Source organism: Erythranthe guttata, chromosome 6, assembly GCF_056151865.1.
Source record: "Erythranthe guttata isolate IM_541 chromosome 6, IM_541, whole genome shotgun sequence".
Classification (NCBI taxonomy): domain Eukaryota; kingdom Viridiplantae; phylum Streptophyta; class Magnoliopsida; order Lamiales; family Phrymaceae; genus Erythranthe; species Erythranthe guttata.
The window spans coordinates 6,926,807-6,949,739 of record NC_142538.1 but is presented as its reverse complement, the minus strand read 5'-3'; the positions used below and the strand labels follow the sequence as shown (position 1 = coordinate 6,949,739).

Genomic DNA, 22,933 nt, shown 5'->3' with positions numbered 1-22,933 from the left:
GGATTGGGTAGGTCGATTACGGAACCAATTTCATGTTGAAAAGCCCTACAAATCGATTTGTAGGGCTTTTTTTTCCGCAAAAAAATGCTGGAACGGCCAAGATGGGCGCCCAAGGCGTGTTTTTTGTTATAAACCGCAAATAGCAAGTCCCATGAAATGAAGGATAAATAATAGTACAAGGATGCAAGTGAAAATGAACCCTTAATTTTTCTTTTATTTTCATTAATTTTGATGTTCGCCTTTAAATATGTAACAATAAAAAAGTTATTACCAAGACTGTTTTTATTGGTTCGTAGAATAGTGACTGCACAAACAACTACAGTTTTAGTGGCCCAAAAATATCCAAGTTACGATGAAATGCATAGGAAATGAAAATTCATCTCCTTTTTATTTTTAGTACCGGCTCAAGTTCGACAAGGTATATACTCCCTCCGTCCCAATTTAAATGACGTTTTGGGTTGTTTCACACATATTAAGAAAATCAATAAATGTGTATAGATTATAGTAAAAAATATAGGAAAATACTAATATATCCTTGACATTAATTGTTTTACAACTAGCTAATTAGGAGTGATAAAGGGTAAAATTGAAAATAGTGTAATTAATGATGCATTGAAAATCTAAAATGACAAATAATTTGGGACAAGAAAAACTCTCTAAAAAGACATATAATATGGGACAGAGGGAGTAACATGGAATGCCACAAGCTAAGTTTTATTTCTCAGCACGAGCGATTGTTGGGGAGAAGATTGTTAGTTTGAATTTGATAGCACATATGATGGTGGTCTAGTTACTGCGGGCTACGATCAAATGTCGTTTGAGATTATACCTGAATACACTACAAAATTAAGGTACCATTAATTTATTTTAGGATAGCATGTAGCGTATGTTCTTAAAGAACATAATTGTCTAAAATCGTGTTCGAAAAACCTCAAATCAAACTCAAACCATTAAAGTGAAATATAAAGCTAAACGTCTAAACTTATATATTCACTTCAGTATGTACATACAATATTGGGGTAATTTGCTAAACATCTCCACATCCTAATTAAATCCTTTCAGATTAGGCCAACTGGGTTTATGCAATTTGCTAAAAGTTTTATGTTCTTCAAATTCATCTTCATCTCGTATAATTTAAATGCACTTTGCACATTATGTCCTACCCTTGTGCACTCCGTCAATAATGCTCCACCCCCCTTTCTGCCGATGCCATGGTCAAAGCTCTGCCCCACACACACACACACATACACATAATCCCACACCTACATATACACATACGCAACCACACACATACAATTTTGGTTACATTTTTTCTTCTCCGTTGTAGCCGAATTATCGTGGAAACCAAAAATGGAAAATATGAAAAATTGTTTTGGTAATGGTGATGGTAACATTGGTAGTGATGTAGGCACCAAATATACCAAATATTTAAGTTCTTTTTCTTCAGTTTATTTTAACTAAGTTGTTTGCTTATTTTGTGCAAATTACCAGCGTCGCTGTTAGTTTTTCTAAGCAATTCCATTTGGACAGACTCCAGATCTACTAGCATTAAATCCAGATCGAGAAAGGGCACAATTTTTTTTTGCAAAAAGGCAAAATTACACATGTTCATAAAGTTATAGATAATATTTTAAGGGACTTTCAGCTAATAATCCCTGCAATATCAAATTAGGTATATATTTAACGCAAGGTTGTAAAAAGCGGTAATCGGGTCGGAGGCGGTCAGGCACCGATTCACGATTAATTGGTGTGGCGGTGATAAATCGGAAATAAATCGGGTTTTAAAATTTAATATAATATATTTTTAGATGATATTATTTACAAATACTCAAAACATACATAAAAAATTATTTAAACATAGTTATATCTCCATCATGTATATTCCTAATAACATAATAAAAGTTTATAATAATAGAATCATAATACATAGATATATTTATAAAATATAAATAAATAAACAATTTTTTTGAATTTACATTTATTCTTGAACATTCCTGGCATACATTATTAGTTCTTTAACAATAACAGTTAACATAAACAAAATAAAACATAAACTCATATTTTTCTATTAAAATTCCAACTTTTATTTTGAATTATAAAAAATAAAAAAAATAAAAAACCGATTTTTTGCCGATTTTTGCCACCGAGGTTGACCCGCCTTGAAGGTTTGACCGCCTCGGACCGCCTCAGATCGCCCAAAACCGCCTCACATGCAAAAAAACAATTTTTTCAAACCTTTACACTAAAATCGTAAAGGTTTGGGACCGCCTCCACCTCGGAGACCGATTAATTGGCCGCCTCGGCCGATTTTTAGAACACAGATTTAACGTCATGTTACACACATGAGATTACAAAATGGCCCTCAATTAATTCCAAGAAGTGCTAATGTGCATGTGGGTTATCTTTATGAGATTAAATTTTGAGCGGATCAGCCGATATTTAATATAAATCGGATTTCACTAATTTTTTGACATGTGTCACTCTTAAGTTTTAACTTAATAAATCACGCTAATTATTAGGATTAGAGGAGTTACGGGTTCTTGTGGTTTTTTTTTTTTTTTTTTCTCTTTACCAATTATTAGAATCCTAATTATATTTTTATTTAAACTATCCACGTGTCAATTCTATGTCATCCGATTTTCCTATTAAAATAGACAATCCGGTCTAAATTTGCACCCTATCTTTATACTACACCCGGTGAAGTCTATAATATGTGATTTTTTTTAGTAAATCTACACGTAAAAATATATAAATGTGTCTATTTGTGTGTATATGAACAGTAAAAATCGATAAGATATAATTTATTCAGTGTTGCAGAAATAGACCGTCAATGTGGGAACGTGGCCTCAAGTCCCCATAACAGCATATAAATAAAACCTAATAAAAAGTTAAAAAAATATTATTTTGTGTACTTGAAAAAAACACTAAAATGGTCAAAGATATTAAAACCCCCCACTTTCTTTGCTTAATGTTGTAACCTAATCTTCTGCCACTTTACTGTATATATTGTCTGCTCCCTCTCTCTCTCTCTCTCTCTCTCTCCTCACCCCTTCCTCGGTTTCTCTCTCTAAGTTCAGTGAGTGCGGTCCAGAGAGAGAGATGAAGTTTCACTGTTTTTTTCCAACCTTTTATTTTATTTTCACTGCAGATTCTGTAAACCACCTATCTATGAGCACGAGCGCCTGCCCCTCTATAAATTTTGCACCAAAATTATGCTATACAAAAAAATACACACTCACTCTGTGTGCTTGTGTGTGAGAAAATATATATGTATATATATATGTTGAAGTCGCTTTCGTGTAGCATCATCACTGATTCTCATGACGAAAGTGACCCTTCATATATCTCCAATTGGATTTCAGTTTACATATACATACATACATATATATACATATCTTCAAAGATTTATTAGGGTTTTCTTTCAAGAATTAATAAAGGGTAGCATAATTATGACTTCCTTTTTTTTTTTTTTCTGTTGTGTTCATGATGAGTATTCTGGTTTATTCCATATGGCACTGTAATACACAGTAGATCTTTAATTTATCATTTATTTTATTATTAAACACACACACACACACACACAGTAGATCTTTAATAAAGGATTTTTGTTTTCCGTATTGAGATTGTTCCTTAATTAGGTTAGGGTTTGTGTTAAAATTTTGTTTCTGCGCTGCTAGAGAAGTTACATCTTGAAAAAGGTTAGATTTTTGTTTCTTGGATTTTGCTCTTCATATTATCATTTCTTGTTTTAATTAATTATGTGGAATTTCCCAGAAAAAAATATAAAAAAGGGTTAGCTATTAATCCATGAATAAATTGATTTATTCAGTTCTTTAATTTATGAAAAAATAAAAATTAAAAGGAAATTTAGTAAATCAAATTATGTATGCAAATTAAAAGATGTTTCTCTTTTTCAGGTTTTCACTTTTAATTTGTTCCACTAGAAAAAAGTTATGACATCTACGAGATCTCGATCGAGATATCGTTGTTGTAAGAAAGGTTCTTGATTCGATCGCCGCAAGCTTGGCGTTCGATGTTTATTATTAATAGTTTACGCTTTTTTTGAATGAATTAATTTAAATTAATTCATATGTTGAAATGGGAAAGGGTGTATAAGAGAGCTTCCTTCAGCCCACTCATGGATGAGAGTATTAGTGGCCGAATTAGCTGCCGACTCATTCATTCAAATTACTTGGTAGAAAAATTACGATCAATTGTTTTATGCTACTTCGATTGACTGAATGATGCGGGAGATAATTTCTCGCCCCTCCCCCTCCGTACTTGGACTGAAGGGAGCTCCTTTTTTGCCCTTTTCTTTATTTTAATTAATTATAAATTTCTTAATTAGGATGCCGGACTAATTAATTATTCGTCGTAATTGTTGTTCATCGTCTCTAACATTGGTGGCTAGTGCAGAAATTATATACACTCTGATTTATGAGTCTTGTGCTTTGAAAAACCATGTACCGTTGGTCGATGCGGAGTGGAAGATTATGAGATGCTGAGCTGGCGTAGGGAGCGTGCATTCGAGTCGATTCTATTGTGGTAAATCTGTTTTTGTTTTCGTTAACCTTCGATTCTTGGTCAGATGTTTGCCCTACTTGGTTGTGGTTCATTTTTTGCTAAAAATGGGATGGAGGGATTAATGTTTGTTTAATCCTGTTTAAGGAAATGAAAGTACAATTAGGTTATGATTAATTAGTGTTGAAAACCCTTTTTTCTGCATGCTTTAATTTTGTTTATGGATTTAAAAAAAAACAAAAAAATAAAAGACAGATTCGGTTTGTAGGGTGGTCCATTGTTTCTTCATGTCTGTTAGATTTGAACATCCTAGTATTTCTTTATTGGTTAAATTGTGATTTTAATCTCTTGTATACACTAATAATTAAAATGTTTTGGCTTCGTTCGGTTGTCCAGATAAGATTAGTCAAGAAGAAATTAAATAATTGATTATTTTATGGGACAATGGGACGTTCAACAGAAAAACTTCTATAAGACAACATAAGGCAACAGGTCGACCCGACAAGTTATTGGAATACCAAACATTAAATAAAGTTTGATTGTTTAGTTAAAAACGGCTAATTTCTCCAACCAAACGAGCATTATGTGTGTGTGTGTGTGTGATAATTGGGTTAGACAATTCTTTTATGTGGTCCTAGGCAGTAAAAGCTAAGGTTGGATTGCTTGAGATTTGTCCTGATAAAGCTAATCTTTAAGTTTGGGTCAACTGCCACCAATCCTTTTTTTTTTCTTTCTTTTTTATAATAATAATAATAAATAAAACTATATATGTAAAATTAGAGCCCGGGTTATTTATAGAGATGGTATAGAAATATTTCATATATTTGGAATTCTTAATTTATATACCTTGAGCAAGATCGTTCAAGTATTGCTACTCGGTCCCATGCGCCTCCGCTGAAGTCGCCTTCTTCGGAATCACTATCATTTTACTTCCATCAATTTTAGTATCGTTATGTGACGGTATACATAATCAAGTACAAGATCCAGATAGTCTAACAATCAACTATGTTTTTTTTAGTCGATTTATTGTTTCTGATGTGTAATATACGGTTTAATATTATAGTATTTTGATAGTTGATTAATAAATATAAGTGTAGTAGTATCTACACAATTGATTCCCATCATTCAATTAAATTGATTACCTTTTTAAACATCATCGGGTGTAGTATCTACGCAATTTGAGGGCATTATTTCTTTAAATTGGACAAGATCTAAGATCGTAATTGTTGTGGTCCAGTGTTTATATATCGGTTATTTCTATGTTGCACTCGGTGAAGACTATACTGGGTGAATTCTTACAGTTGATCTACACGCCATTAATGTCGATACTTGTATGTTTATATGTAATATGACTGATTAAAATTTACCCAATGTAGGATAGTATAAAATTCTGTATATCTATATTCTATATTATATTATAGTGAAATGTGTGAAGAAATAGATGTATTATTATTTATTACAGCCGGATTCCTCATAAATGAAACTCAAAGTTTAGAGCTGTAAATGTCGGCTCCACATGCACATGTGCTACTGTTTCACCTAAAATGTTGTCTTCATTCTGATGGCGCCTAATTAATTTTCATTATTACTATTTTCTTAATGTTTTTTTCGAACTGTCATTCTATTTAGGGGTAAATTTCACTTTCCCTTTTACTTTTAGCTGGATATCACTTTACCCTTTGTACTATGAATTACATTGATTTGTCCTCTTGTACTTTGGTTCGATATCATTTTGTCCCCTTCTACTTTCAATTCATCGATTTGCACCCTTGTACTTTGGCTCGATATTACTTTACCACATTCTACTCTCAATTGTATCGATTTGTCCCCTTGTATTTAAAAAATTGTCTCAATGTGGCCATTGCTGTTAGTTTTCAGACATTTGACCTTAACACCGTTTGATTTAAGTTTGAAAATTACAAAACAGCCAGCCCTCCCAGTTTAAATAATTTTAATAAAAAAAAAATTGTGGCTGATGTCGTGGACTATGTTTTCTCGCTATCTTGAATTTTTTATTATTTTATTTTTTATTTTTTTTTATTTTATTTTTATTTTTTTTAAACTGGAGGGGTGACATTTTAGTAATTTTCAGACTTACATCAAACGGTGTTAAAGCCAAATGTCTGAAAACTGACGGCGATGCCACATTGAGACAATTTTTCAAGTACATGGGGCAAATCAATGCAATTGAGAGTAGAAGGGGGTAAAGTGATATCGAGCCAAAGTATAAGGGGTCAAATCAATGAATTGAGAGTAGAAGAGGTAAGGTGATATCGAACCAAATTGCAAGGGGGCAGATCGATGCAATTGAGAGTACAAGGAGGTAGAGTGATATCTAGCCAAAGTACAAGGGGGGAAAGTGGAATTTCTTCTTTTTATATTGTTATTAATTAGGAAAAAAGTTAGTAAAAGTCCAATTATGAAAAATTCCTATTGTTTGGGTGATTACAACAACCTTTCCAACTATGAATCTGCAGTGTCAAATATAGTGAAATCTTCTAGATTATGTGAAAAAAATTCAGTTTGTATCCATTTGAACTCCACATTTTGACAAATATCACATTTAGATGTGTCTATTGGCTTGTAAATATCACAGAGACTATATTTTTGTACAAAACGAGTACAAACTAGAGAATATTCCACATAATAAAAAATTCTGTTAAATTTAACACCATAAGAATCGTCATGTAGGAAAATTCATAGTTGAGAATGTAATTCTAATTGCTCAAGCATGAAGATTTTTTTTCTTCATAATTTTAAATTACTTCGAGTGCCGCAATTTATCCTTTTTATTATTGTTAATATATTAGTTACATTGTGGTGATAAATCATTTCACGGGCAGTTGGGAAAAAAGTAAAGCTCTCACATGAACCCATTAAAGCCCAATTACTCGAACCTGGTCCGGCCCGATTCGACATTGGATCGGTTTCTTTGACCCTCACCCTGAAATAAATACTTGATGCACATTAAATTTTATGTATTGTAATGTTCATGGAATAAAAATAAATATCATTCTCAGCTGTTAAATTACTAAAAATAAAAAAATGAAGTTTTGCTAAAATTAATTTAATAAATTTTAAGAGACGTAGTGTAGAAAAAAAAAATGAAGAGAAATTAATTAGAAACAATGAAAGTATTTGATGGTGTGTCCTGAATTCATTGAGGTGTTATTTATCAAGCACAAAGATGTATTTGAAGTTCATTCAAATATTGGTATCAAATGCACTTAATAATTAATATTATTATTTTTCCAAAAAGAAAAAGAAATCAATATTCTTAATAAATCAGCAAACGAACCATTAGATGTTCAATTATGATCGATTACGCACACGTAAGATTTAAGTATACGTTGTTTCGCGTTTCACCTTATAAAATTAAAATTGATTCTCAACTCAGAATTATAGCATGATTAATTTTATGGATTCTCCATATTTGAATATCAATGAGAAAAATAATGTGACATTTCGTAAGGCGTAAATTCGAATTTTGTTGTTAGCCTTATTTTTTCGTTTATAACAAAAGTCTGAACCCTACTAATTAGGGATGAAAATCATAATGGAATCTCTGAATTCTGTCAATTTTGATCCAAAGTTATTTGAATTGTACTTTTCGATTTCCGAAGTTTCGATATCTGATTTTTATGAATTTATTTGGAACATAATTGGAATTTTATGATCCGATTTTAGTTCCAAATATTTCAATTGTTTTTTGAAATATATAATACAATTTTCTGATATATTTTGTAATTCCATTTGTTAACTTATGTTATATTATATATGGAAAATATAGATATGAAAGGTCAAGTAAATTAAAAGCTCAGAAAATATTATTGGTATAAAAAAACTCTTTATTGTATTTTTCTTTATCAGGAAATCTATGCTTCATTTTGTTGTTCCTATACGTGGTTTTATTTATTGCATTTTATCCCTCTTTTGAAATTACTTGTACTTTCTTGCAAAATTGTAAAAAATATAGAAAATTATGTTGAAATTCGCATTGTATCCGAATTTCGAAACAAGCGATTATAAACTAATGTAATTTTCAAATTTTAAAAAATTCACCGATTCTGAGGCGTTCCTAAATCGGAATGAATTTTTGCGTTCTTATTTTTTGGAACATAAATTGGAAACCCATATTTTACTTCCGAAAAAAAATTAATTTTTTTACGAAACAAAAATCATTTTCGATTCATTTCGTACAAGGGGAAATTTGTTAGACACCCCTCATTTTGGACTTATATAGGTAGAAGTCCTAGTTGCTAGATGGATATAGGCCTAGGTCCTTTCACATAAAAAAATAATATAAATTAAATAATAAAAAAAATATAAAGACATAAGTACCCTTATTGAATAAACATATTTTAGGGGATTCAGTTATTTACGTAAAGTTGAGAAATCAAATCCCACTAATCATGATTGAAGGCAGCGTATCGTGTGAGACGCTTGGAAAACAGATCTTAGTCGATTCAAGTAAAATATGAGATCTTCGTGAAGAGTTCGAGAAACCAATATGAGCGTATTACAATTAAATGCGAGAGTCGGTGTTGATAATTAGTGAATCCTTTTTTGGCCTGTAATCAACATGAAAACGAATTATACGCAGAGGATTGTTAATTGATGTTTGTTGTTTTGAATTTTCGATTTATTAATCGTCGTTGTTACAACTTAATTTTCGTTTAATATTGATTGCAGTTCATCGTTCTCCGCAAAATTGGTGTTCAAGTATGATGTATTGGTATCGGTAAAAAAAAGTGCCGAATGGAACGAGTTATAAGAAATTTGTTGACTTTGTTTGCTCGAAGTGGACTTGTCTATGTCCGGGTAATTTTTCATTGACGCATAATTTGTTAAATCACGGGGAATGCGTCCTGATGGATGACGAAGATGTTGGGGTGATGATGGATTAGTGGATGCTTAATTGGTCGCGCTTGTCGGCCAATGATCCAAATTGATGGAACATTTCTTAAGGGCAAATTCGGCGGTATTCTTCTCAGTGCCGTGTCAAAAGACGCTAAAGATGGTTAGTAATTTAAAATTTTTACATATTTTCTTGGCAGTAACTGTGTGTACTGAATGTGTTAATTTTTTATGTTGAATGTGTTAAATGTGGTATGTTTTACGAGTTCTGAACGTGTTTCAAATGTACATGTAAATTGCATATAATATTTTTGTTTTTTTTTTAATGTAAAACTTCAAATTTCAAATTGCAATCATAAACCAGTATCTGCGAACTGCAAACTTTATTGTTGTGGGTCTCACCATTTTTTACCAACGGAAAATGTTATATATATTGCAAAAGACAAAGATCATTGCTTCCCAGTTAGTGTTCGATGTACAAGCAGTACCATTTTTTATATGCATTTTTTAACAAGTCAAGCAATATCATTTTTAATATATTTTTTTTAATGTATCATCGTATTGTTTGATGGAGGACTTTTCCTTATTGCATTGCTATAGTTCACGAGGAAAACGATGATAATTGGGAATGATTTTTAGCATTGGTAAAACAACAATAAACGACGATCGTGTGTTCACGTTTATTTCCGACAGACAACATGGCATTTTGGTCGAGCTTAAAAAAGTGTTTCCAGACTCTTTTCGCTCCTTCTGCCTCAGACACATGACAGGTAATTTGAAAACAAGTTTGAAGGGGTCCAACTGGTTATAGGGAGGCAATCGTTATATCATGTGCATTTGAATTCTCAAAGACATCGTTTGGCAAGAAGATTGAGAAGCTCAAAGACAGTTGGTCAACCAGAATTGTCAATTTTTTGAATGACTTGCCTTATCACAATTGGGCGAATGCGTATTTATTTCGTACTTGATTGTTTCGTTTATTTTCAATGTAGTATTTTCTTTTTACAAATGGAAACATATAACTGTAAAACGCAAACAACAACTTAATTACATTAGAATATGTAAATGTGGTAAAAGAATGTTGTCAAATGAAGTAGCGAAAACATCAACTTGCAACCATCAAGTATCTATTTGAAATATGTAATTGTCATTGTAAATATATGTTGCAGAATGCAATAGCAATTTTTTTTGTGATTCGTGTGCATGTAGCCAGTGAACTGCAAACTATCATAAAATAGCAAACTGCAAATTGTAAACAATAAACAACACTTTACAGTAAATATAGCCAGAAAATTACAATATGTAGTATAATTACAACAAAAAAATGTTTCGTATTGCCAAACTAACATTGCATAATCTAAAATCGCAGAATCCCTTTTACAAATTCAGAATCCAAATTACTCAAAATAGCGTTTAACGTTATAACAAAATAGAAATGTCAGTAAACGTATATTTCATCTAGTAACAAAGAAATAAGGTGAATACAAAGAAGTACTTCAAGTCACATTAAGCCTTAAGGTAGGCTTGATGTGTGCAAATCAAACATGGTTATGCATCATTCTGCACTAATGGTTGTCATAAGCAATATGGTCGAAACTAGCTGCTACTTAAATAGCCGCCATATCTACTTCGTCATTTGCACGTTCTAAGAAACTTTTCATGTCTCCGCATCAACAAAAATTGGATCTTCATTTTATTTCTACTAGACATGAGCTAGTTGATTTTTTTTCTTCCTTTCTTTGGATGACGTTGAACAATCATTTGATGGCTTGTCCACTTCACTTGATTTGATTGTTGAACACGCGGTAAGAAAAAATTAAGAACCATTGCAAACCGTAAATTACAAACTTCAACAATTTTTAAATAATTGCAAAAATCAATTCAATAGCAAACAAGAGTTGTCTATGCAAATAACAAATAACAACTGCAAATTCAAACAAGAATTTGCAAAATGCATACTGAAATTGGAAACAAGTACTAGTTGCAAACAAGTTAAAAAATGCAAAAAAATAGTTTAAATTCCCACAATATGCATGCTAAAATATGAACTGCTATTGCAAACGACTTAATAAGAACTTCGATTAGTAATTCGGGAACTACGAAATGCAAACTGCAATTACAATGTATACACTGCAAAGCACAATAATTTGCAGAGCAAATTAACATCAACGAGATAATTTAACGTAAGATCAAAATTCAGGCCACAAACACATGAAAAAACCCCCAGAGAATGTCCTATAACATCGATGCTTTAAGAATGAAGAAAAATTGTAACTAAACATCGATGCTTCCAAGTCACCATGCTTTTCCACCGAGACCAAAAAAATCATGAAAATTGGTGAATAATTGTAATCAAAATTTCTAAAAACTTATGGAATAAATACGAGCATGTTACTCACCAAAACCTTCACGCTTTTGTACCATTTTTTCTGGATAATGAGGTTCTCTGATGATGCAATTACGAGGTAATGTATAAATCAAATGGCAAAATGTAGATACAAATCGTTTAATTATTATCGAAATATTCGAAATAAATAGCAAACAACAAAATACAAAATCAAAAAAGGAACAAAATACAAAATTAATAAAAGAAAAAAAGTCAAAATCGAAAACCCAACATGCAAAAAAAACTTACACAAATGATCATTGTTTACCAAGACTTAATCGTGTTTTGGTTCCAAACAGCAAACCCTAAACACCACCCGTCGTTTACGAACAACAAACAATTGGGAAACATCAAACAGAACGGAGGCAATCTGGTTTAGCAAAAGAAACTGCAAACGACCTTGTAAACTGCAAACGCTGAAACAACCTAATCTATGGAAGGCTTCACAATTTGTGGAGAGATTTTGGTATTGAAGAAAGGGGGAAGAAATCGATATCCAGATATTTGCAATTCTAATTTTCGGATTTGCATAAATGGGTGGATTTGTAACTGTTAGGACAAACGATAATGGGAAGAAAAATATGGGATCTAATTTTGAGGATTTATTTTACCATATATTGATAGGGGTACTTTTGACAAATTACAAATAGTAAAATCTGCTGGAAATTAGAATTTATTAGATGGATTTGAACACATATAATCTCTTATAGAAGGACTTATAGCAAATTGCCCCTTCCTACAATTCCTACCCTTACTACTAAATACTAATGAATCAACCTGCACAAATTCAATTTATATCATTTTGCCATTTTCAGTAGGAACGTGCATAATTTATTGATTACAAATAATAGACAGGTACTCAACCGTGGAAAGTGGAAACGGTTTGCCAAATCAAATTATGCCATTTTTTCCACTCTTTGTTTCATTACATTTATTTATTTTATTTGAATCAGTAATCGGTATATAAATGAGTGTTATTGGGAGTAGCAGATCTAGACCCAAAACTAAATTTAATTAATGGACATTTTTACCCTCACAATGGGATTTTTTTTAGTTTGGAAGCGAGCTCCTACTTCTTTCATATTTTGCAGTTACTTCTAAGGGTATTTAATATTTGGGATCTTTCGAGTTTGAACTTTTTTCTTGATTTTTGTTTAAAGTGAAGATTTAAAAAAAAAAAAAAAAAAGTAGTGTGGAATCCACCAGAAATATGAGAAAACTCTCAATTTTATTTAAATAAAAAATAACGTCCTAAAAAATAAATCATGCTTCATCTATTTCTACTACTAAAAGAAACAATTCCTAATTAAACTCAGGAAACAGAAAATTGCCATGCTCCCTTCGTTTCTTTTTAAGTGTCGTTTTTATGCATAAATTTTTTATTTTTCATCTTAAGTGTCACTTTAGAATTTCAAGATACGACAATATTTCTTTTGTTCAATTTTATCCTATAGTTAATGAGAGATTAATGAACTAATAAAGAGGTATTTAAAGCCATAAAAGGGTTTCATAAAAAAAAAACCCGATAAAAGGGTTAATTTTGTCAAATATGAACTATTTTTTCCAAAATTAAGAGTATTTATTAACTTTCTTAATTATGGTGCATTAACCTTAAACGACACTTATTTTGAAACGGGTGGAATAGTAATACTCCAAGATCTACTAGTATTCTAACTACTTAAATCTAAAATTAATTAGACTCTCATAGCCCACAAGGATTCTATCTTTTCCAACTTGGGAATCATTCGTAGGGGTGTGCACGGGTCGGTTTGGTTCAGTTTTTGGCTAAAACCGAACATGAACCGAATATATTGGTTTTTGTAAAATTAAAAACCGTGTATGTCGGTTTTTTATCGGTTCGGTTTCTTTTGGTTTCGGTTCGGTTTCGGTTCGGTTTCGATTATTTTTCGATTCAAGAGTAACTATATATCCAAGTTGTACAAACAAAAGAATAAAACTACAATTACTTTCATAACTTACTAATACAATGAAAATATAAAATATTTAATCCAATAGGACTTAACGTAATTTAGATGATGTATTATGCTTCATTTTTTTTTCCTACTTTCATCTACCTCATCATTAAAACCATGAACTCAAGTAAAATTTTAATTACTAAATAAATAATATACAATGTCCAATTTATGAACAAATGCTTAGAATGAGACAAGTAGTTGAAAGATAGAAAATAAAAACTAGAGTAAAATAATACATATATTATATAAAATGAAATAATTTTATAATTTCGGTTCGGTTCGGTTTTTTCGGTTCGGTTTTTTCGGTTCGGTTATTTACCTTTCCACCGTACCGAACCGAATAATTCGGTATTTCAAAAATAAAAAACCATACATGCGGTTTGCTATTCGGTACGGTTTGAAACGGCTCGGTTTTTCAATTTATTGGTTCGGTTTTTCGGTATTTCGGTTTTTTTGCTCACCCCTAATCATTCGTCCTTTGTCATGAAGTGTTGCTTTAATTGTTATGTAGTTCTATTTTTTCTTAATTAATAGGATAAAACAGTCAATAAAATACGATAAAAGAAATTCGAAAAGTGCAAAATATGGTCATTACCTATTATGTATAAATAGTTGAATTTGGTAGAACTTGAATCCAGGACTAGTGGTAAAAATCAGATATATCGGATCAAATTTTACACTATCGAAAAAGATTTAGAATTTTTCGGTAATATTTCAATATGGTTTGAAAAACATTGAAAAATAAAAAAAATCAGAATAAATAAATAAAATGTTCCCAAATTTTGATTTTACTTTTATTGAAATCAGCAAATTCTTTTTTTTTTTTTTTTTTTTTGAGATGGCTCATGATATAAAATGCACAAAAAAAAAATTATATTGCAAGTATACCTTGAAAGAAAAAAATCAGAATTTTAGTAATATTTTCAACATTAAATTTGAATAAAAAATTAGAATCTAACATGCATTCCAGTTCTGGTCTGATTACTATTGTTTTCTAAATAGGAATTCAAAACGAAAAAAATTGTTCTAAAATCAAACAAATCAAAAGATTTGGACAAAATAGTTCGAGAGGAAGAATCAGGGGTAAAACTGTCATATCATGCAAACTAGAACCGGCCGAAACAAAATACGTTCTGGCATTGGCAATACTGCAAATATACATCACAAATTAAATAATTTAAATAAACCGCTGATTTTGTCTCTCCCAACGTGTCATAGCCTCATACGCTACCGTTTCCCTTCTCTCTCTCTCTCTCTCTCTCTTTCTCTCTCTTCGAACTTTTTCCATCCCCTGATTTTCTCTCACTATTCCTTCAAATTAACTCCTCCTTTTTTCTCTCTCTAGAAATTTTAATTTTCAGCACCTGCAGGTGAGGTGAGCTTTCGTACCCTACGACTACGCATCTATACGAATTATAATCCGTATCTTCATAAGCATAAATACTGATGTTGGGATTTAGGGCTTTTGATTGGGGAATAAATTCGTGATTATTTTTTTTCCGTTTAGCGTAATTAATTCCTTCAATCATTGAATTAATAATGCAGGTCTCATGATTAATTCATTGAAATTATGCTCGACGGCTTCCAATTTCTGGGAGTCCTATAGTCATTGAGCTTCGTGAGTTATTTATTCAATTTTGATTAATTTTGCTGTTAATAAGATTAATCATCGCGAAATCGGAATTTTGTCTTTTGCTGAGATTGCATGTACTGAATCAGCAGTTGTAATCTTTTCCGATTTTTTTTAATGTGCCCCAAGATCCAATTTTTTTTTTCTTTATTGTTTTTTTTATTTTTTTATGAAGTGGTCTTCTAGTTTTGCTGGCAGTTTATAATTAATTGCTTTGTGATGAATGCTATTAAATTTAGGCCTCATGACTTCGGCTGTTTCAACATCTAGAGGGATACTTCCACCTACCGGATTTGGTGTTTACGATTCGATGGGAGGGGTTTCCGCCCCTCTTGTCCAACCAGAACTTGACTGTGGTGAAAACAACGAAACCGAGTTGTACTCCGTGTCGTGGAATCAAGATTATGGCTGTTTCGCGGCTGGTACAAGTCGCGGTTTTCGCATATATAATTGCAACCCCTTTAAGGAAACATTCAGGCGCGACTTGAAGAGTGGGGGTTTCAAGATTGTCGAGATGCTGTTCAGGTGCAATATATTAGGACTTGTTGGTAGTAAATCCAATACCCAATACCCTCCGAATAAAGTTATTATATGGGATGATCATCAGAGCAGGTGCATCGGTGAGTTCTCGTTTAGATCCGAGGTTCGTGCGGTTAAACTGAGAAGGGATCGTGTTGTTGTTGTTCTCGAGCACAAGATATACGTTTATAATTTTATGGACTTGAAGCTTCTTCATCAAATAGAAACGTTGGCTAATCCGAGGGGACTTTGTTGTCTGTCGCACCACCTGAACGCGTCTGTATTGGCCTGTCCAGGTCAACGACGAGGACAGGTTCGCATCGAACATTTTGGACTGAATATGACGAAGTTAATCAACGCTCATGATTCTAAGATCTCTTGTCTGACCTTGACAATGGATGGGCTTCTTCTTGCAACTGCAAGTATGAGAGGCACTCTGATCAGAATTTTCAACACGATGGATGGCACTCGGTTACAGGAGGTAGTTATGCTTGCTATCACTCTTGTGTCTTTCATGATGGTGAATCTATTGTATAAAAGATATCGAAAAATAAGTAATGAATGGGTACCCTTGATTTTTATTCCTTTACAGTTGCATTATATTCCATTCTGAAAAAGAAAAAAACCTACCATTTTTGTGTATAAAGAATCCATTTTGAGCTTTGCAAAAATATGCTGCACTTGATTATATCTTTTTACACAGACAAAAAGATCCACAAATTCGATGCTGAATACTGATCTGTTACATAGTTAGCGGGTTTGTTTTCTGTTTTGTTTCCTCATTTTATTCTTATAAATCGTCATTGCTTGCTATAGGTACGCAGAGGGGTGGACAAAGCAGATATACGCAGTATTGCTCTATCACCAAATGTTCAATGGTTGGCTGTGTCGAGTGACAAAGGTACCATCCACATATTTAGTCTTAGAGTGCGGGTGGGTGGTCAGGATCCGTCAACTGATCCAACTGTTCCTAAAAGACCAGCTTTATTTACTCAGAACTCTTCGAACTCACTTGATCCTCTAATTTCGACAAGCACCAGTGCTAATCCTGGCTCGTCATTCTCTTTCATGAAAGGTAAAACCATCCTTTATATGAAACTCATTCTGTTGATAAATAAGTTCTTGAATACTGTGGCTTCAACACTTGGTTGAGGTGCCTGAATTGATATTTTGTGGCTTCATTTGAAATGAGATTCTACAAATCAAGTATACTGATAATCCAGTGATAGTGCTCACTCTGCTGTTTAAACCATGGAAACAGTGAAATCGAGCTTGTAGCATTTACATATTTCTGCTAAATGATATTGAGTAATGTGGTGTGAACTCTCGATTAGATTTTATTTCTATTTGCTGACAATATAGTAACTTATCTAAGAAAATTGGGATCACAACCCTGATTAATGGATAGTGTATTTGTTTTAGTAAGAATTGGACGGGGTGAACAGGGTAAATTTATGAACTAGATTTCAGGTGGTCATTATTACTTCATCCTTCATCCAAAAGGAAATCAATATTAGTCGATTTCTTGTTATTCTTGCTGAATGCGAGCAGCCACATTTTTGTATGAGAACGTAAAGTCTAAAAAAGAAAAGTCCCATAAACCTAGTATATTTCGTCCATTCCTTATCGTCAGCTATCTATCCATACCTCCCGAAGTAAGTATTAATCATGGGCCTATATGTTATTCTCATAGTATGTCTGATTCAATGTCAAACGTTTACTATCTTAATGCTAACGTTGATTTGATATCGTGATTCCATTCCGTATTTCGAAACTGGAATTGTTTGTTAAAATCTCTCGTCTTTTGCAATTCTCCAGGGGTTTTACCTAAATATTTCAGCTCAGAATGGTCATTTGCCCAGTTTCACTTACCAGAGTGTACCCAGTTTATCGCGTCGTTTGATTCTCAGAATTCTGTAATCATTGCAGGCATGGATGGGAGGTAAATATATTTAAATTCTTGATTTACTTATAATTTTACATCAGTCAGTTGTGTTTGTACTTTGTAGCATCAGAAAAATCTCGAGATTCGGCTAATCTTTTGGTTTGTGTTGATGATTGGGCCCACGATCAGTTTCTACAGGTGCAGCTTTGATCCGATGAATGGAGGGAAGATGGTGCAGCAGGAATATATCCGTTTTCTAAAAACCGAAACAAAACTTCAATAGGGGCTCTATGACTTATCCATGGTGGTGGTATTCCATGAACTACTAAGCAATTTCATTTATTTCTACGATTGATACGATTGACCCTTAAAATGTATATATATCATGTATCTATTCGTTGCATAATATTTCTCCGCCTGTAAATAATAAATGATTTATTTGCCATAACCCCACATATGATAGTTTCAGTTGACTGTGTTTATAAGAACATCATCCATTAATTGGTTTTATGTTGAAGCTGTTTTAAGTATTGTCATTAATTTTATTTTTATTTTTATTTTTATTTTATACCACCGAAGCTTTAGCTCGGTAGTGTTGTGTCTCTTCATGTGGGGTAAATCCCTTCGGTGCATTCGACATCAAAGAGACGAATGCAGATCATAGGTTATTTTGAACATTGAAAATCAATAATGACAAATTCATCAAGTTTGTTTGTTTGAATCTAATTTGTAATAGATTTCAAATTCTCATGTCTTGTTTTTTCAGACAAATCGATATCATTTGAAATCTCTTCCCCAAGACGAATTATATCAGCAGGTAAAGAAAATAGCCTAATGAATCAAATATCAGAAAAGAAAACAACAAATCAGATAATTCAAATTTCTCCTCGATTCCTTTTTTTATTGAATATATGTTATTTTTCACGAACCCGATTCCGAAAAATAGAAATGCACCCAGCCTCATTAGTCAATTGCTATCATCATACAAAAGATGCTAATGGTACAAACTTTATTGGCCAGTATCTGTATACTCCATGCATGCATGCACAACGCCCAATTAAAGCCTTGGTCTTACAACTTTCGGGTGGTCGAAGGCTATCACAACCTTTCCAATTGCTTTTCTATCCTTTAGCGCACCAAAAGCAAGATTTGCCTGCCAAAATACCCAAAATTGATTGCACAACTATATGTCAGTCCATGCATTTATTTATTTATTTATTTATTTTATATTCGAAGAGGTAAGATAGATCTTTTAAACGCCCTGAGGTGAGCCTTGAAAGTCTTTCCGTAACATTCTTTCGATTTCGACAAAGATACTGTTTCCATTGTATATTAAAAAAAAAATAGTTAAATTGTTTCTCACCTCGGAAAGGGTAAAGGTATGGGAAATGTTGATGGTAATTAAGCCCTTAGCCAACCACGACAGCAGTTCCAATAATGAATCTTCTAGAACGTGTGGTCGATGTATAGCATGACTTCCCCAGTATAATCCATGAACTGTCCAGTTCTGCAAAACAACAAATACTCTACCAATATCAAAACATAACAGATGCCATCTAGAAACATCCGGAAGTCACTACTCTAATACCTTAACGAGAGCAATGTTTGCCGGGATTACGGGTACTTCACCGCTCGCAAAACCTATAACTAAAATTTGGGCTCCCCAGTTCAACAATTTCAAAGATTCTTTAGTAAGTTTGCCTCCAACTGGATCGTACAAAACATCGACTCCTTTAAGCTTTCTTGCCTTGAGAAACCCCTTCACGCTTTCAATGACGTTCTCTTTGCTCAAGTCAACAACATGGTCCACCCCCATCAACTTCAGAAACCGCACCTTCTCCTCTCCCCTGCCACATGGCAACAAAAACACAAGACCACCACACGATTTTTCATACGTAAAAACCATTAAAAAAAAAAACCTTCGTCATGCACAAGTAATGCTATTATGTTACTTGCAAAGTGTAATGTAAACGAGTCTTATGGTTCACCTTGCAACAGCTATAACAGTGGCACCACAGACTTTGCCTATTTGAACAGCAGAAACTCCTACACCTCCAGCTGCACCAAGAACCAATAATACCTACATATATTTTTTTTTCAATTACAAACACAGAATTGTTTAAAGAACGAAATCACGAATATGGAGTATTAAACTCTTTAAGGGCAAGAAATGCAGGATCAGCAATCTAACCTGACCAGCGTGGAGTTGCGCTCTATGAACAAGTGCGACGTGTGATGTACCGTATGCAACTGGAAGTGCACCAGCAGCAACCAAGTCACATCCTTCAGGCACCAGAAATCTACGGTAGATTTCCGACATAAGTTTAATAATCAAATAACTAACACAAATAATGAAGAGGGACCCGAAAATAATCTCCGAGTATACTTGTATTTTATAATTTAAAAAAAAAAAAAAAAAAAAAAAAAAAAAACTAGCCAGCATCAAAATGTAGACACTGTTCAAGTATGATGGATTATCCACTATGTAGACATTGTTTGTTCTGTAAGAGTTTTATTAACTATATTTCTTGCAACATATTTCATGATTCAGACCTCCAAATGCATAAGAATTTAGTTGGAACAAATTAACAATTCTCTTGAAAAATTCAGTTTCCTAAAGCAAAAAACATTTACCAACAATAAATTATTTATTTCTCTATAGAATTTCATTTGCCCAAGAAATTTTAATTTAAAACCCAGAAATTGTGCTTTCAAAACCCTAAATCTTATCATCGCAAATCAATGTATGATGACGCAACACACGAACACAATAGAAAAAAGTTTAGAATAATTAGAACTCAGTGCGAATCGAATCATACATCTCGAATAAAAGTGGTTAAAAAGCTAGCTTACAACTCAGCTTGATCGGCGACGATGAATTGGGCGAATGATCCGAGTGCGGCGAAGGAGCAAACGGGATCCCCAATTTTGAACTTGGTGACACTGGGTCCCACAGAATCGACGGTGCCGGAGTAATCGGAGCCGGGTATAAAGGGAAGTGGAGGCTTCTCTTGGTACTTGCCTTGGACCTGCAGATAATTAGCGAAGTTCAAGCTTGTTGCTTTCACTCGGACTCGAACCGCCGTCGGCGACTTCAGTTGGGGAATCGGATAATCCGTTGCGACGGTGAGTGCCGAGTTTTCACCTCCGTCCGGCGGGGCGGTTGGGTCGCCGAGATTTTTGCAGAGCAAAGCTTCCATTGTCGACCTCTCTCTCTCTCTCTCTCTCTCTCTCTCTTCTCTCTCTCGATACACACAAATTAGCTACGCAATAAAATAAACCGAGTTTTTTTTTATATAAACTAAAATAAGTTAGTTTAATAAATGTACTTTGGAGAATTACTATGACTAGACATTCATACCCTTGTTGTTTTTATCCAACTTCTTTTTAAATGGATATTTTAGACATTTCATCATAAAAAACTAAAAATTAAATTTGATTTTCAAACACCTATAACTTATTGTAAATTGACAGCTTAAAGTTATTTTTTTTTAAGAATTTGCGAAACATACCTCAATTTTTGGAAATAAGTAATTATTTTCAATTTAACTCACGATCATCCACTCGTATTTATACAAAAGTCTTTGCAAACCTATAAATGGTGTTTGCTAAAGCTTTTGAAAAGTGATTATGATTTCTTATAGCTCATGCTCATTTCAGTTTTAAGTGTTTGTAGAAACAACATTTATTTTTGCTTCGCTTAAAAGTTTTTTTAAGCTCTCATTTCCAAAAGCATGAGGTAACTTTTTTTGTTTTGGTTTAAAGTTGATCTTTTAAAGATTTTGCAAAAAAAAAACCGACTTTTGAAAATAAACTCAACTTTACACACATGCATCAACTTCTATTTATTCAAAAAAATATTTGTAAATACCCCTTTAATATTTGCAACATTATAGTTTTTTCTTCCATTTTTTAACAATAAGCAACTTTAAGTCATAATCTGTAGAGCATCATTGGAACTGCTTCTTCGATTTAAAAACATTTATGTAACTATCTATGCATTTTATTTTTGATATTTTCACTCACATTTATGTAAACACATCAACTTCAAAATTAGGTGCTTAAATTTGATTTTTCATGTTATTTTCGGACACCTCCAACTTTTAAAAATGAGTAATTTAAGCTTAATTAATAATCATCAACTTTTACTTTTACAATAACTTTTGCAAACATTACATAAAAGTCCTTAAATCGAATTTACTTCAAAATCAAAGCAAGAAAATATTTGATTCTGATAAAAATCAATCCTTCCCTTATTAAAAAAAAAAAGAAATTATCTCCATTATTTATAATTGTTATTAACTGATTATGAGTTTTTGTTCTCTTTTTTTTGGCTCATGATCTATTTTCAAGTTTTTGCACATACAATATGATCTGGACTAATTTGCACTGGGCCCAGGCCCAAATTATATAGGAACCAAAGCCCATCAATCAGTCCGTATTCTCTCTCTCACGCCCGTCAATCCACCGGCTCATTAACTTCCTGGCCCATCTCTCTTCTTATCTCCATGGCACGCACTTCAAGACAGAGAAAGGAGGATAAGAGGAAAGAAGTAGCTATAAGAGAAGGAGGTCAAGTCAGAGAAGAGAGGGTGGTGAAAAACACCCACACCTCCTACACACAAGCATAGATATACATACAAATATACATACAAATATACACAAATATACAAAAGTACTTGAGGGGTCCAAATGGGCCTCATCACAATATTTTCTTCTATTTCTCTGAAAATAAGTTTTGCTTGAAGTTATAATTTCAAAAGCATATATGCATCAGTTTGTCTGGTTTATAAGCACTTCTATAACTAACTTATAGTTGCATAAGATATTTGCGAACGTATTACTTTTATCTAATTCAGTTTAGTTCGACATTTAATGTCTTTTACAAGAGTAAACTGAAAAATAAAGTTTATTTTCAAACACATCAACTTCTAAATTAGATATATTTGAAATAGATTAAATATTAAATTAGTTGAATTAAAAAATACCAACGCAAATAACAAATATTTTGAACTTAATTAAATTAAAAAGTTAATTTAGTATATTCTAGATTAAGAATAACATTTAATAAAAATGAATTTCTATTTTCAAGTTAATAAATTAGTCTAGTTAAAAATAAAATATACCTTAACTCGATTTCTATCCTCAAATCAACTCTA

At 32.6% G+C, this 22,933-nt stretch overlaps 2 protein-coding genes and 1 long non-coding RNA gene across 6 annotated transcripts; 2 read left to right on the top strand and 1 right to left on the bottom strand.

Moving 5' to 3' along the window:
• Nucleotides 1-3,045: 3,045 nt before the first annotated feature.
• Nucleotides 3,046-4,784, top strand: LOC148770011 (uncharacterized). The gene is made up of 2 exons (XR_016031782.1): nt 3,046-3,698; nt 3,918-4,784. It is a non-coding gene; the product is annotated as an uncharacterized LOC148770011 (long non-coding RNA).
• Nucleotides 4,785-14,928: 10,144 nt separating this feature from the next.
• On the top strand, nt 14,929-18,314 carry ATG18D (autophagy 18 D-like protein). 4 transcript variants are annotated; one of them, XM_012984523.2, is made up of 6 exons: nt 14,929-15,115; nt 15,286-15,358; nt 15,610-16,370; nt 16,706-16,964; nt 17,708-17,831; nt 17,964-18,314. In XM_012984523.2, exons 3-6 carry the CDS (start codon nt 15,615-15,617, stop codon nt 18,055-18,057), a joined length of 1,233 nt encoding a protein of 410 aa, XP_012839977.1. In that variant the 5' UTR covers nt 14,929-15,115; nt 15,286-15,358; nt 15,610-15,614; the 3' UTR covers nt 18,058-18,314. The 4 variants fall into 4 exon arrangements, 3 of the variants coding, with proteins under 3 accessions (XP_012839977.1, XP_012839978.1, XP_088675875.1); XM_012984524.2 differs by having other exon boundaries at nt 14,932-15,110; XR_016031781.1 differs by lacking the exon at nt 17,964-18,314 and having other exon boundaries at nt 14,952-15,115; nt 16,706-17,494; nt 17,546-17,831.
• A 331-nt stretch (nt 18,315-18,645) lies between these two features.
• On the bottom strand, nt 18,646-21,065 carry LOC105960365 (GroES-like zinc-binding alcohol dehydrogenase family protein). The gene is made up of 6 exons (XM_012984521.2): nt 20,628-21,065; nt 19,966-20,074; nt 19,763-19,854; nt 19,363-19,621; nt 19,138-19,281; nt 18,646-18,927 (listed from the first exon to the last, which is right to left on the bottom strand). The coding sequence occupies exons 1-6, from the start codon at nt 20,972-20,974 to the stop codon at nt 18,832-18,834; spliced, it is 1,047 nt and encodes a 348-aa protein (XP_012839975.2). The 5' UTR covers nt 20,975-21,065; the 3' UTR covers nt 18,646-18,831.
• Nucleotides 21,066-22,933: the final 1,868 nt, after the last annotated feature.

Coding starts and splice junctions, on each gene's coding strand:
- LOC105960365 (XM_012984521.2), bottom strand. CDS start 20,974: ATGGAAGCTTTGCTCTGCAAAAATCTCGGCGACCCAACCGCCCCGCCG. Junction 19,282..19,362: donor CAAACATTGCTCTCGTTAAG/GTATTAGAGTAG, acceptor GTTGTTTTGCAG/AACTGGACAGTTCATGGATT. Junction 18,928..19,137: donor ATACCTTTACCCTTTCCGAG/GTGAGAAACAAT, acceptor GTATTTTGGCAG/GCAAATCTTGCTTTTGGTGC.
- ATG18D (XM_088819749.1), top strand. CDS start 15,594: ATGCTATTAAATTTAGGCCTCATGACTTCGGCTGTTTCAACATCTAGA. Junction 16,371..16,705: donor ATGGCACTCGGTTACAGGAG/GTAGTTATGCTT, acceptor TGCTTGCTATAG/GTACGCAGAGGGGTGGACAA. Junction 16,965..17,707: donor GTCATTCTCTTTCATGAAAG/GTAAAACCATCC, acceptor GCAATTCTCCAG/GGGTTTTACCTAAATATTTC.